At 58.5% G+C, this 12,196-nt stretch overlaps 1 protein-coding gene across 1 annotated transcript; it reads right to left on the minus strand.

Annotated features, from left to right (window-relative positions):
- Positions 1 to 2,891: 2,891 nt before the first annotated feature.
- On the minus strand, positions 2,892 to 11,512 carry GIPR (gastric inhibitory polypeptide receptor). The gene is made up of 13 exons (XM_023245804.2): positions 10,585 to 11,512; positions 10,092 to 10,191; positions 9,544 to 9,651; positions 9,051 to 9,154; positions 8,253 to 8,356; positions 7,912 to 8,056; positions 6,949 to 7,108; positions 6,679 to 6,739; positions 6,275 to 6,344; positions 6,068 to 6,156; positions 5,811 to 5,949; positions 3,733 to 3,774; positions 2,892 to 3,647 (listed from the first exon to the last, which is right to left on the minus strand). The coding sequence occupies exons 1-13, from the start codon at positions 10,657 to 10,659 to the stop codon at positions 3,441 to 3,443; spliced, it is 1,404 nt and encodes a 467-aa protein (XP_023101572.1). The 5' UTR covers positions 10,660 to 11,512; the 3' UTR covers positions 2,892 to 3,440.
- Between the last annotated feature and the right edge of the window lie 684 nt (positions 11,513 to 12,196).

Below are 12,196 nucleotides of genomic sequence, written 5' to 3' on the forward strand. Positions count from 1 at the left end.
CATCTGTCTGTTCCCAGAGCCTTGTGAGCGGGGCAGACTCGGGAGGGAGGCAGCTGGGCGTGGGGCCGGCCGCTGGAGTCGGGACCTCTCTGAGCAGGTGAAGGGGTCCCGTCTCTGCCCCTTCCAGGCCTCGCTTTTCCCGTCTGTGAAACGAACAGGTTGGATACAGAGAGCTCGTTTTTCCGTCTTCATCTTTTCTAGCTGTTCTTGTCGCCGCATCTGGCTCTTCGCTTCCTCTACCCCTCTCTCAGTAAGTTGGGGTCTAACTCAGGATGTCTTTCAGTCTTTTTTTCCGTTTGTTCAGTCAGGAAACAGTCCCCCAAGTGCCTCCCCTGTGCCAGGCCTGTGTTGCCATGCTGGGGACCCAGCAGTACCCAGGAGAGCCCCGACCTGCCCTCCCCGAGGGGAGGAGAAGGTACTGTTGTAGCAGTCGGTACCCAAATATTGATAGCGACCGCAGCTGACACCTGCCAAACTGTTAGGGTGCCAGGCCCCGGCCCCTGTGCTGCTCAGCCTTCCTGTCCGCCGCTGTGAGCAGGCGCTGTTAATTCTGGCCTCCAGTTTCCAGAGGAGGGACCTGAGAGGTACAGAGAGGTGAGCACTTCCCCGGAGGTACCCAGCCAGCCGGGAAGCCGGGAAGCTGTCATTCAAACCCACCCTGCTCCAGAGCCTGGGGCTCAACCCTGAGCTCTGCTGCTCTGAATTACAACTTAATTGCCCTCGGGTGAAATTCTCTGACAAACCTAGGGCGATAGAGGTGGGAAGGCAGGGTGGGAGGCTCACTTATTGTGGGGAGGGGGATAAGGAAGATCCCTGTCTTGCGGTGATGCGCACATGTTGTGCTCTCCCCCACCTGTGTCTCTGTTCTGTCTCTGCCTGCGTCTTTCACTCCGTTCTCCAGATGGGAGCAAACGCTCGGTCGGTCAGGAGTTGGCAGGCCTCGGGTCAGGATGAGGACAAAATGAGATGTCTGATGCCCTGAGCTGTGGAAGGCACATCCTGAGTTATTCCAGGAATCCATTAGTGACAGCGAGGGACCCCGTAACAGGAGAAGGCATGACACAAAGTGACGGCTGTAAGGTTATAAAGGTGCACGTTTACTGAGTGGTCCACATCTAATTGGAACACTCGTCTGGTGAGTAGATACTAGAGCCATCCCATTTTATAGATGAGACAGCTGAGGCCCAGAGAGGGTAAGTGACTTGCCCAGGGCCACTCAGGAAATGATGGAGCCACGTTATCTAACGTGGGAGCAGTGGTGCTGCTGCAGGAGATACTCCTCCCAGCGCCCCCTCCCCCACCCCCCGCCCGCTCTCCACCCCTGCAAGGATTCGATTCTTGTGCAGCAGCTGGGAACGCACAGGCCCTGGAATCCCAGTCCTGGCTTCAGATCCCTGCCCTGCCTCCCCCTTCTTGGTGACTTCTCCCCAGGAAGTGGGAAGTTGTTTCCCTGCCTCGAGGGCTGGCAGCAAAGGCTCCTGCCTCAGGCACCCTGCTTGGCATCAGTCTGAATTTCCTCACCCCTTCTCCCGCCCCTGCCCAAATGGTTTCTAATCACCCCTTCCTTCATTGGGTGAAAGCGAAAGCAGAGATTGCACGAAAAGTGTGCCCCCTGCACCAGGGAGTATCCTAAGAGTAACTCGCCGGAGTCTCGGGCAACCGTAGAGTGTAGGTGCCATCATTGTACCCGCTTTCCAGAAGTAGAAGCCGAGGCACAGAGAGGCCGGGAATTTTTCCCAAGTCGTACGGCTAGTAAGTACCCAAACTAAGTTTGAACCAGGCTGGTTTCTGCAGTCTTGCCGTTCCTATGCCATTGTTCAGAGAAGCAGCCCTCAGAAAACGTTTGGCACACACACGCAATTTTAATTGTACACACGGCAGAGAGTTGAGTATCGGGAGATCACAGAACATTCCCAGTAGGGGTTTCTCCTAGGCACGGGGGATGGTGGCAGCACGTGGCTGAAGAGCAGTGCTACCCTCCAGAAGTTACCCGGCCACGCAGCCAGCCTCATTTCTCATGGTTTATTTACAAGGTCCCTGCTTCAGAGCACCCCCCAACGCCCACGAGGGGGTCCCAGCGGGACCACATGCTTGAAGGACTCCGTTCGGCAGCAGCGGGCCACATCTGTCCAGGGGGCTGCGGACCCCAAGGCAAACACCCAGCTACTAACTGAATCTAAGTGCAGATGTGAGCCAGGGGCGGATTTAGGAGTGAGAGTCTAGTGTGGGTACGGGTGGTCCGGACACAGGCTGTCGGCTTCCCCCTAATTCTCCCAGTTCCCAGGGGCCGCCCAGGAGGGTGGGGCTGTGCGTCCGCACCCCCAGCCGGCAGTGGTCCTGGGTTCGGCTCCGAGGCCTGCCTTTAATGGCCCATATTTAGCCTACAGGCCAAGTCCCTTCTGGCCCAGCATTCTACCCCCGTTTGTATTTCTATCTCCCCTCCTGTGAGCCCCAGGTCCTTTTTCCCAGCCTGACGTGACCAAAAGGCACTCTTGATTCTCCCCACCCTGAACTCCCCATCTCCCTATCTCTTTCCTCTCCACCATCCAAAACTTAGGAGTCTTCCTGGACTTCTGGCTGCACTTCCCGCGTGTGACACATTAGCAAGTCCTCAGTTCTACCTTTAAAATAGCGCCGGAGTCTGACCACTTCACCCCCCTCTGCAGTGGCCACTCCTGCCCCTGATAATCGGTTTCCTCACGTGGCGGACAGAGGATCTGCTTAAAACATTAGCCCATCAGGGGTGCCTGGGTGGCTCAGTCGGTTAAGCATCCGACTCTTGATTTTGGCTCAGGTCACGATCTCATGGTTCTTGGGATCCCCTGTGTGGGGCTCAACGCTGACAGCGAGGACCCTGCTTGGGATTCTCTCTTTCTCTCTCTCTCTCTCTCTCTCTCTCTCTCTCTCACTCTTTCAAAACAAACATTAAAAAAAAAAAAAATTAGCCCATGAGACACTCCTGCTAGGAATCTTCAATGCCCCTGGAAGAAAACTCCAGATCTTGCGCCCCTGCCCACTTCTCTCTCCCCATCGGTTGGGCACTGACATCTCACTGCAGCCACGCAGGCCACCTGTCCCCCAAGCTCTTTCCTGCCTCGAGGCCTTTGCAGATGCTGTTGCTTCTGCCTAGAATTTTCTTCCCAAAGTGGTCTCCTTCACCTCTTGCAGGTATGGCCTAAGTGTCACCTCAGAGACAGATCCTCCTGGGTCACCTTAGGCTCCCTTTTCATTTTTCTTCATGGGCCATTCCACAATGAATGTGTCACTTGATGTTCTTTCTGTCTTTGCTGTTTCCCCCACTCGTTGGTGAACTGCAACAGGGACCTTTTCTTCTGTTTACCCCCTCCCACCCCCACCCCAATTTCCCCAGTGCCCTCCACACTGGACCTGGTACACAGCAGGCGCTCAATAAATACGTGCTAACTCGAATGGACCGCTGCCTAGCAGTGACTTTCCAAGCCCCGGCTGGCCTCATTCCCAGGCCCTGGGAGGGCCCCCAAGGACGGGGTGCGGTCAGTGGCGACCGGGCGGGGGCCTGAGCCCGTCGGCGGGGTCCTGGAGGCGCGCTCCGGTGGCTGGCGCCGCTCCTCACCGAGGCTGTGGCGCAGGCGACAGCGATGCCAGCAGCGGCGGATCTCCGCCTGCACCTGCAACGGAACGTCGCTCAGAGGCGCCGTTCCCTGCGCGGCCACCAGAGGGCGCGGGCGGCGAGCCGGGGCTGTCCCTCCCTACCTCCTTGTTGACAAAGCAGTAGACCACGCCGACCAGGAAGCCCTGCCAGAAGGAGGCGCGGGGGTCAATCGAGAGTGGGGGCCGGATGGCAGACACCCCTTCAAGGGCTCGGACCCTTAGCAGGTCCCAAACCACCTCGGCTGCCGCCACCCTGGTCCTAGACTATTTCAGTCACTTTCTCCCGGCCCCGGAACGCCTTCCGCCCTCTCCTGTTTGCTGAACGGTCAGGTTGAGAACAGGGGGACCGCCGCCTAGATAGGATACCCTGCTTGGCCACTTTCCGACCCACTGAGGCCAGTACTTAACCCCTCTGTGCCTCAGTTTCTCCATCTGGAAAGTGGGGTAATTATAATAGAGTGGTGATTGTGAGAACTGAGGTAATAAATGTGCAAGAAGCTCTGGTTCCTGGCCCCTCGTGTTGAAATATCATATTACGTGTTGTTAATAAATTAGTTTTACTTGACGCTTATCTATTTCTATAAATATATACATTCTACATATAAACTTAAGATCCAAACTATGCATAACTACGAATAAATTACTTGATAAACAAATCAATCATTTGTTATTAAGATATTATAAATCTCATTAATTTCCATGATCCCATTAAAATCTAATTCTGGAGCGCCTGGGCGGCTCAGCCGGTTAAGCATCTGACTTCAGCTCAGGTCATGATCTCACAGTTTGAGTTCGAGCCCTGCTGTGAGCACAGAGCCCGCTTTGGAACCTCTGTCTCCCTCTCTCTCTCTCTGTCTGCCCTTCCCCCACTAGCTCCCTCACTCTCTCCTAACCAAAAAAAAAAAAAAAAATTAAAAAATATTTTTTTAAGGGGCGCCTGGGTGGCTCAGTCGGTTGGGCACCTGACTTCGGCTCAGGTCATGATCTCACAGTTTGTGAGTTCGAGCCCTGCTATGGACTCCGTGCTGACAGCCCGGAGCTCAGAGCCTGCTTCGGGTTCTGTGTCCCTCTTTCTCTGCCCCTCCCTCCTCGCGCGCACTCTCTCTCTCTCTCGCTCTCTCTCTCTCAGAAATAAACATTAAAATTTTTTTATTCTAAATAAATAAATAAATTTTTAAAATAAACTCTAACTCTGATCACATCCCTCTCCGCCGGCTCCCGACCCACTCAAGGAAAAGCCAAGGTAGGCACTGCACGGGTACCTCGCCTCTCTGGGCTATCTCCCCCCCCTTGCTTCCTCTGGCTCCCACCGCTTCAGGCGTGTTGGCCTTCTTCCTTCATGAAAGGTACTCTCTCCCACGTCAGGGGTCTTGCACTTCATGTTTCTCTTCCTGGAACATCTTCCCCAAATATGTGCCTGGCTCGTCCCCTCACCTCCAACGTATGTCTTCTCAGCGAGGCCTTCCCTGGCCCCCTGTCTATAACCCCATATATTGTCTGCCCCTCTATTTCCTTCAGGGCACGTCTCCCCATCCGACATTCGGTAGATTTTTCTCCTATGGCGTGTTTAGCATCTGTCTCTCCCACTAGAGGGTAGGAACCGTTTGGCCGTATCCCCATAGTAAGCCTGGAAGATGGCTTGGGACCGGGTAAGCGTTCAATAGGTTTTTGCTGAATTGACTGAAAGGAAGGGCCTTGTGAGGTGAGATTCGTGTTGTTCCCACTTAGAGATGAGAAAACTGAGGCCCAACAAGGAAAAGCAGGGGGCTACTGGGGCAGAACAAGTGTAGGCAGGGTTGGCCCTAAATTCTGGAGTGAGTGCCTCCTCACATTTTGAGCCCCAGGCACCTCATCTAACCCCCACCATAGCTCAGACTCTAGGTGAAGGCCACGGAGGTGGGAAGCCCTGGGAGGCCCTGTGCGGCTGCAAAGCCCTCCATCTTCCCCAGGAGGCAGTACTGCTGAGCCACCTGGTCTACTGTCCCCATCCCGGCTGCCTCCCCAGCTCAGGACAGAGCTAGCTCAGTACCCTGCACAGAATGGAGGAACGTGTTCATGTGTCCACACTGCATTCAGTGGCTGCATCGGTGGACGATTGTAGCGCCCCCCCCCCCCACCGCCCCTTCTGGGGAGGAGGGCCCCAGGCCGAAGGGTGTACCCCCTGCACCCCGCCTTAGCACCTGGAAGGAGCTGAGGAAGATCTCAAAGCCGAGCTTGGCGAAGCGCAGGGCACCCCGGGCCTGTTCCTCTGTCACGGGAGCAAACACCACCTCGTGGACGCCCAGCAGGGGCACCAGCGTCAGCGTGGAGCGAGCCAGCCTGGGGGCGGAGGGTGGCAGTGGTCCCGCAGCCCCAGGTCCTCCTCCCTCTCGCGCCCCGCCCCTTTCCCTCCGTCCGTCCCCCCCCCCCCCCCCCCCCCCCCGCCACCCTGCCTCACCTCAGCCGGTAGTCCGGGCAGCGCATCTGTCGCGTCCTCAGTTTGGACACGAGGATGCCAAGGATGCGAATAAAGATGAGAAAATTAATCTGCAGGGAGAGACAGAGGCTGAGCCAGCCGCATCCTGTCCCGGGGGACAGGAGGCGCCCAGTTTCCCAGGGTGGGGAATTCCAGAGGATGGCCCGGAGGAGGCAGGGTCGGCCTTACCGAGATAGTCACGAGGATAGGGGTGCGTATGATCCACCAAATGGCCTTGACTTCGTTCCGCTCCCAGCACCTGGTGGGAGAGGGAGTAGAGCTAAGAGAAAACCCCAGGACCCTCGGGATCACGCACACCCTTTCGCCAGCTCCGCCCACTTTCCTTAACGCCACACCCACGTTCCTTTAAAGCCCCGCCCTCCACGAGCCAGGCCCCGCCCTCATTCCGCCCCCCCGTCCCCGTTCCAGCACACAACCTTTCCTAGCTCCCCCTTCCTTTAGATCCCACCAAGCCCCTTTCCCTCCGAGCCCCGACGTGCCATCCGAACCTCCCCGCGTTTCCATCACAACCCGCCCGCGTCCCTCAAAGCTCCGCCCACCTCCCAGGCCCCACCCCAGACCCCAAGACTCACTGCGTGTTCTCGTACAGGTACCTGACGATCACCCAGGGAATGACGAAAAGCGCGGGGGCCCCTGTGCAGACCCCGACCCCCGCCCCCCACCCCGCCGCAGCCGTCAGCGCGCGCACGGGCCCCGCCAGGCCCAAGACCCGCGGAATTTCCCCCGCCGGGGTGGGGAGGCAAAAACCCAGAGAGGGGAGGAGACCCCCTGAGGTAGACCAGCGGGGTAATCGGGAGAGTGGAGACGCGCTGGGCTGGGCAGGGGACAGGGTCGGGGCTCACCCCAGCCGAGGAACACGTAGCAGCGGAAGTGGCCCCCCTCGGAACCTCCCACAAGCACCAGGAGACTGTGTAGGTAGACCCCCTCCACCAGCAGCCACGTGTAGTTGGCGCCCACGCAGTACTGGGTCACGATCTGGGCCGTGCGGCAGGCAGCTAGGGCCTAGGGAGTGGCCAGACCGGGGGAGGGGGCAGTCAAGGCCTCCAGAGGGGCCCCAAGCCTTCCTCCTCCATCTCCCGCCATCAAGCATTCACCTCCCTCTCTGCACCGCCAGCGGATGGAGCCCGTCGTCGATTTCCCTCATCTGTTCTCTTCCCCCGTGCGAGCTATGCCACGCTTAACCTCTTTAACAATTGGTCTCACCCATCTTGCTTATCAGAGTCCCTCCCAATCCTCCCCTCCCCCAAATATGGCCTCTCGCACCCCACCTCCTAAAAATTGAACTTAACTACTTACCCTATCCAAAGGTTTCTCCCATCCCATTCCCCTGGTCCCACCAGCACATGGGCTCGCCCACCCCATGGCTTCTTAGCAAGTGGTATGGCCCATCTCGCGACCGCAAAGTTTTTCTCACCCGGGCCCCCCAGACCCTTAGCCTCTCCCACCTTTGTCTCTCAGTAACAAATTGGTGTGTTACCGAATCCCCCTCCCCCGCCCCCCGCGCGCCCAGTTAGTTTCTCCCGTCCTGCCACGCCCCGCCTCCAGCAAGGGGACCCTCTCCTTGGTGGACAAGTCCGGGGAGGGGTGAGATAAATGAGAGAAAGCGAATGGAAAAGTCCCATACAGGAGGTGAGGGGGTCAACGATGGAGGACGCTGAGGAGGGAGGGCCCCTCTCCAAATATGTTTGGAGAGGTCAAGAGAGAGAAACTGTTGACAGGGTAGGAGGTGGTGAGTAGATTGGCAACCTCTCGGCCCCACCAGAGGAGGCAGAACCCCAATTTGAGAAGAGCGGGACGACGCTCACCGGTTTCCACAGGACAGGGGCTTGGTCCCCAGGGTAGGGGCCAGGAGGAGGTAGCAAACGGTCTCGAGTGAGGATGGCCGCCGCCCGCAGCATGAAAGACGTGAACAGGTTGATGTGGATGTAGTTTCGAGTGCAGCGCAGCCGCCTAGGGGAGATGGGAGGCAGGCTGGGGACCCCTGGAGACCTGTCCGTGGCCCCAGAGAACCCCTTAAGTCACCTCCCAGCCCTTCCCACAGAACCGCTTGTTGGATGCCTGTTGGTCGTGGAGCCTGACCACCCCATCTTGCTGGGCAAACTGAGGCCCAGCGTCTGCCGCTGCCGCTCAGGGCTGGAGGTCCCACCTGAAGAAACTCAAGATGAGCAGGGCCAGCAGCAGTGTGGCCAGGGACACGGAGTAGCCCACGGTGTACATGACCTGCAGCCGCTCCAAAATCAGCCGTTGATCCTAAGCCGGGGTGGGGGCGGGGTGCAGGGGGACAGGGGGACACAGGCACAGAGTTCAGTGCTTCCCCCAGGGCCAGAAAGGGGCCCTGCCTTTTGTTCCCGCCCAGCTTCCCAATTTCCCCTTGGGGATCCATCTACCCTCGTTTGAGTGGGGCTGACTCCGCCCCTCAGTCCAGGGCTGAGCACGTGACCAGCCAGCCAATCAGAGCCTTCTATGTAACCCCCTGCACACACAGACACACCCTTACACAGTGTGCCGGGCGGACGCGACCCAAAACAGGCCAGTAAGTGTCAGTCCTGGGACATTTCCTTAGAGCTATGGAGAGCAAAATCCAGTCTCCCCACCGTCTTGCTTGGTTGGTGGGATGTGAACCTGGTGTTCGTTAATGGGGACCACACTTTTCACCCCACGGAAAAGATGAGACCAGCACAGAGAAAAACAAAGTCATGGTGTAGTGAGAGACAGAGAGATTTCCAACAACAGCATTTGAGCGCCTAGATCCAGCTGTGCCTGAAACTGTGGCCTAATGCTTTTCAATCACAGAAGCCAATATACATTTCTCTTTCTTTCTCCATCGCGCAAGTTTAAGTTGGGTTTCTATCTTCAACAGTACAAGGGGTTTCAGGCTCTACCCGAGACAGCTGTCTTTTCATCTCCCTGCACATCCTAACCTGAATCCTTCACCGCTCTTTACCTGAAAGGCTCCATTCTTCTCCGGGTCCTCACACTGAGAATGGTCCCTCCAAGGTCCCCATTGGCCATCACTGCCACAATGGCGGAGGACAAAGCCTGTAGCCACTGTAAAAAACAAAGGAGGGGGTCAGAGGCACAGAGAAAGAGAGAGAAACAGAAAGACAAGAGTACTGTTATCAACCCCATTTTACAGATGAGGAAGTTGAGGCATAAAGAGGTTAAGTAAATTGCTCTAGGCCACATAGCTGGTTAGGAGACGAAGATCAAGACGCCCAAAGACAGACTCAGGAAAAGGAAAAGGAAAAGGAGAGAAAATAAGAACCCAGGGGCTCTCAGAGAGATACAGAGACAGAGCCTGGTCAGGCAGAAGGAGACACCCAGCCGGACAGGAAGGAGCAGGAGATCAAGCGTAGGCGAGATTTGGGTGAGTGGTGTCTGGGGCAGGGTTAGGATCTATTTTTGTCGGGGGGTGCGGGGTCCAGGGGGCACCTCACCGTGGCTGTGCCAGGGCAGGTACCAGGGGCAGGACGCACGGGCGGTGGCGTTGGGTGCAGCGTAGTCCCAGCAGACGTACATATCGAAGGACCCGTTACAGGCGAGGCCTGGGGTGGGCGTGGGGGCCAGGCGTCGGGTGGACCGGCTGCACCCAGCGCAAGGCTTCTCCGCCTTCCACGAGCAAGCTCTGCCCTACCCCCGCCCACCCGGAGCGGCCTGCCACGGCCCCTCCCACCAGGCCCCAGGCCCCGCCCCTTCGCGGGCCACTTTAGGCTCCACCCACCGGGTTCAGCCCCGCCCCAACCCCCGCCCACTTCAAGTTGCTTCTCTGGCGGCTCCCTTTCATATGAGCTATGCCCGAGTCTCTCCAAGCACCGAGGTCTAGATGCTTCCCGCCGAGGCCAAGCATCACCCAGGCCTCTGCGACCCAGCCCACCTCGACCCCAGCCTTCCTTCAGGCCCCGCCCCCCAGTCCTAGCCCCGCCTCAAGCGCCCGCCTCTCAGCCCTAGTCCTCCCCCTGCCCTCAGTTCCCGCCTCCAGTCACACCTGCTGGGGGGTCCACGGCCTCCAGCGTCTCTCGGCACTCTCTACGGTACCGTTCCCAGCGCTGGTACAGCTCCCCCGCCGTCTGCCCCACAGAGCCTGTCTATGGAAAGAGAGGAGGGAGGACCCCCCCCCCCCCCACGACCGACCCCTCCTCCCAGGCAGCGCGGTTCGTGTGGGCCAAAAGCACCCTGCGGGGACTTGAAGAGGCTGCCCTGTTTCGTCCGGGAGTCTTGGGTGGCTTAGAAACCTCTTCTAAGTCTTCGGGGGTGCCTAGACCGGGAAGTTGGGGGTGGGGGTGGGGGCAGGGCTGAAAACCGCCAGGAAAACTAGGGGAAAGAGTGGCTGGAAATCATCAGGGGAATTTGAGGGGGAAACAACTTGAATCTGGACAGGCGGGGCAGCCTTAAAACTCTCTCTGCAGTGGGGGAAGACTTAAAACCGTGCGCAGACCGCCCTCCCAGGCTTGAACTCCCGTGGCTCCTCGGGTCCTCACCTCCGCCCTCCGGAGCAGCGGCCCCCACGACCAGAGTAGCGGTAGAAACAGCTGCCAAGGCGGACCGTTCGGCATCGTGAGGACGGTGGGGCATGGGGGGAGAGGGGGACCAAGGGTCTGATCACGTAGGGGCAGTCGGGCCTGCAGGGTCAGGGGGTAGAGTCAGGAGCCTCCGCCCTCCCCTCCGGCCCCAGCGCCGTCGGCTCTGGGAATCAAACTTGCAGACTGGGAGGCAGCGCCCCCCACTCCGCTCCCACGAGTGACGACGGAAGGGGTGGGGGCGAGGGGGCGAGGCCGAGATCCGACACGTGATCCCCAGGCCCGCCCCCAAGTGTTGCTGGGGCAGCGGCGGTGGAAGGGGGGTGTTTGCTGAGGGCGCGGTTGCCTTAGAGCTGCTTGGACAGGGCGGAAGCGCTAATGTCACCCGGAGTCTAGACCTAGAGACTCTGGGAAACCTGGGGACTGCCTCGGAGAAGAGGTCCCAGAAATCGTCAGGCACGGGGCTTGAAAGGACCCTCGGAGTTCCCACTCTCCCAGCCCACAGGGTTTTCAAATGACAGATGGGGACTCGACCTTATAGAACTTGCCCGATCCGGAGAAAGCCGAGTCGATGGAACAACCCTCTCCCTAGGGACTAGAGAGGAGTCAGAGCCTGGGCTTAGGTCTGCGGGGACCCAGATGCCTGGAAATGCGTCTGACCCCGATACCTGGCACATTAGCACCATGTAGAGAAAGGGGGCCGGGCAGGGGAAGATCTCAGACAGACGGAGCCCGAGAAATGGATGAAACAGAAATACAGAGACTGAGCGGAATGCGACACACAGCAAGAGACCAGAGAGCAAACGACAGAAAAAGACAAAAATGTGGGCAAGGAGACAAAGAGGGGAGAGAGACATGGAGAGAGACACAGAGAATGGGGCAAGGAGAGATAAAGGTTCAGCGGTAGGCTGAACAGAGATTGGGAGACCTGGAGACGGAGATACCCAGAGACAGACAGGAGGATAGAGACTGTGGGCACGGAGAGACAAAGACAGCAAGGCGTGGGTTAAGAAACAGAGAAAGAGGGACCCAGAGACTTGAGCGGGACATGGGGGCAGGGGAACGGGCTGGGGTTGGGGGAGCCCTCACCTGTCCCCAGATCTGCTCTTGGTCACTCACTCCGGGGCGCTGTGGCTGCCTCTGCTGCTGCCTCCACTGCCTCACCAGGGCTCTGGAGGAGGTGACAGCCTGGGGTGGTGGGAGAGGGCGGGGCCGGGGAGTAGGAGGGGGGAGCTCTGGAGAGACCCAGAGCAGGGGGCCAGTGGCCAGAGGCGTGTGAGTATCAAAGTCGCTCAGAGTCACGTGCAACAGCAGCCAGGGAGCCGGGGTCACAGTCTGTCACGCTGTCCCACCCATCGCACCCAGCCGTCACACACAACCGCAGTCACGCAGCCACACACGGTGTCACACGAGGTCCCATCCACTGAGCCATGGAGAGGCACAGCACGGTCGCACGCTGTGGCTCCCTGAACACTTTTCCGCCGGTCATTTACGGCTGTGCAATCCAGGGTCACCCTCAGAGAACCAAGGTCTTTTCCCCCCAGGTATGACAGTCATCCACGGCGATACAGTC

This window comes from Felis catus, chromosome E2 (genome assembly GCF_018350175.1).
Source record: "Felis catus isolate Fca126 chromosome E2, F.catus_Fca126_mat1.0, whole genome shotgun sequence".
In the NCBI taxonomy this organism is placed as follows: Eukaryota; Metazoa; Chordata; class Mammalia; order Carnivora; family Felidae; genus Felis; species Felis catus.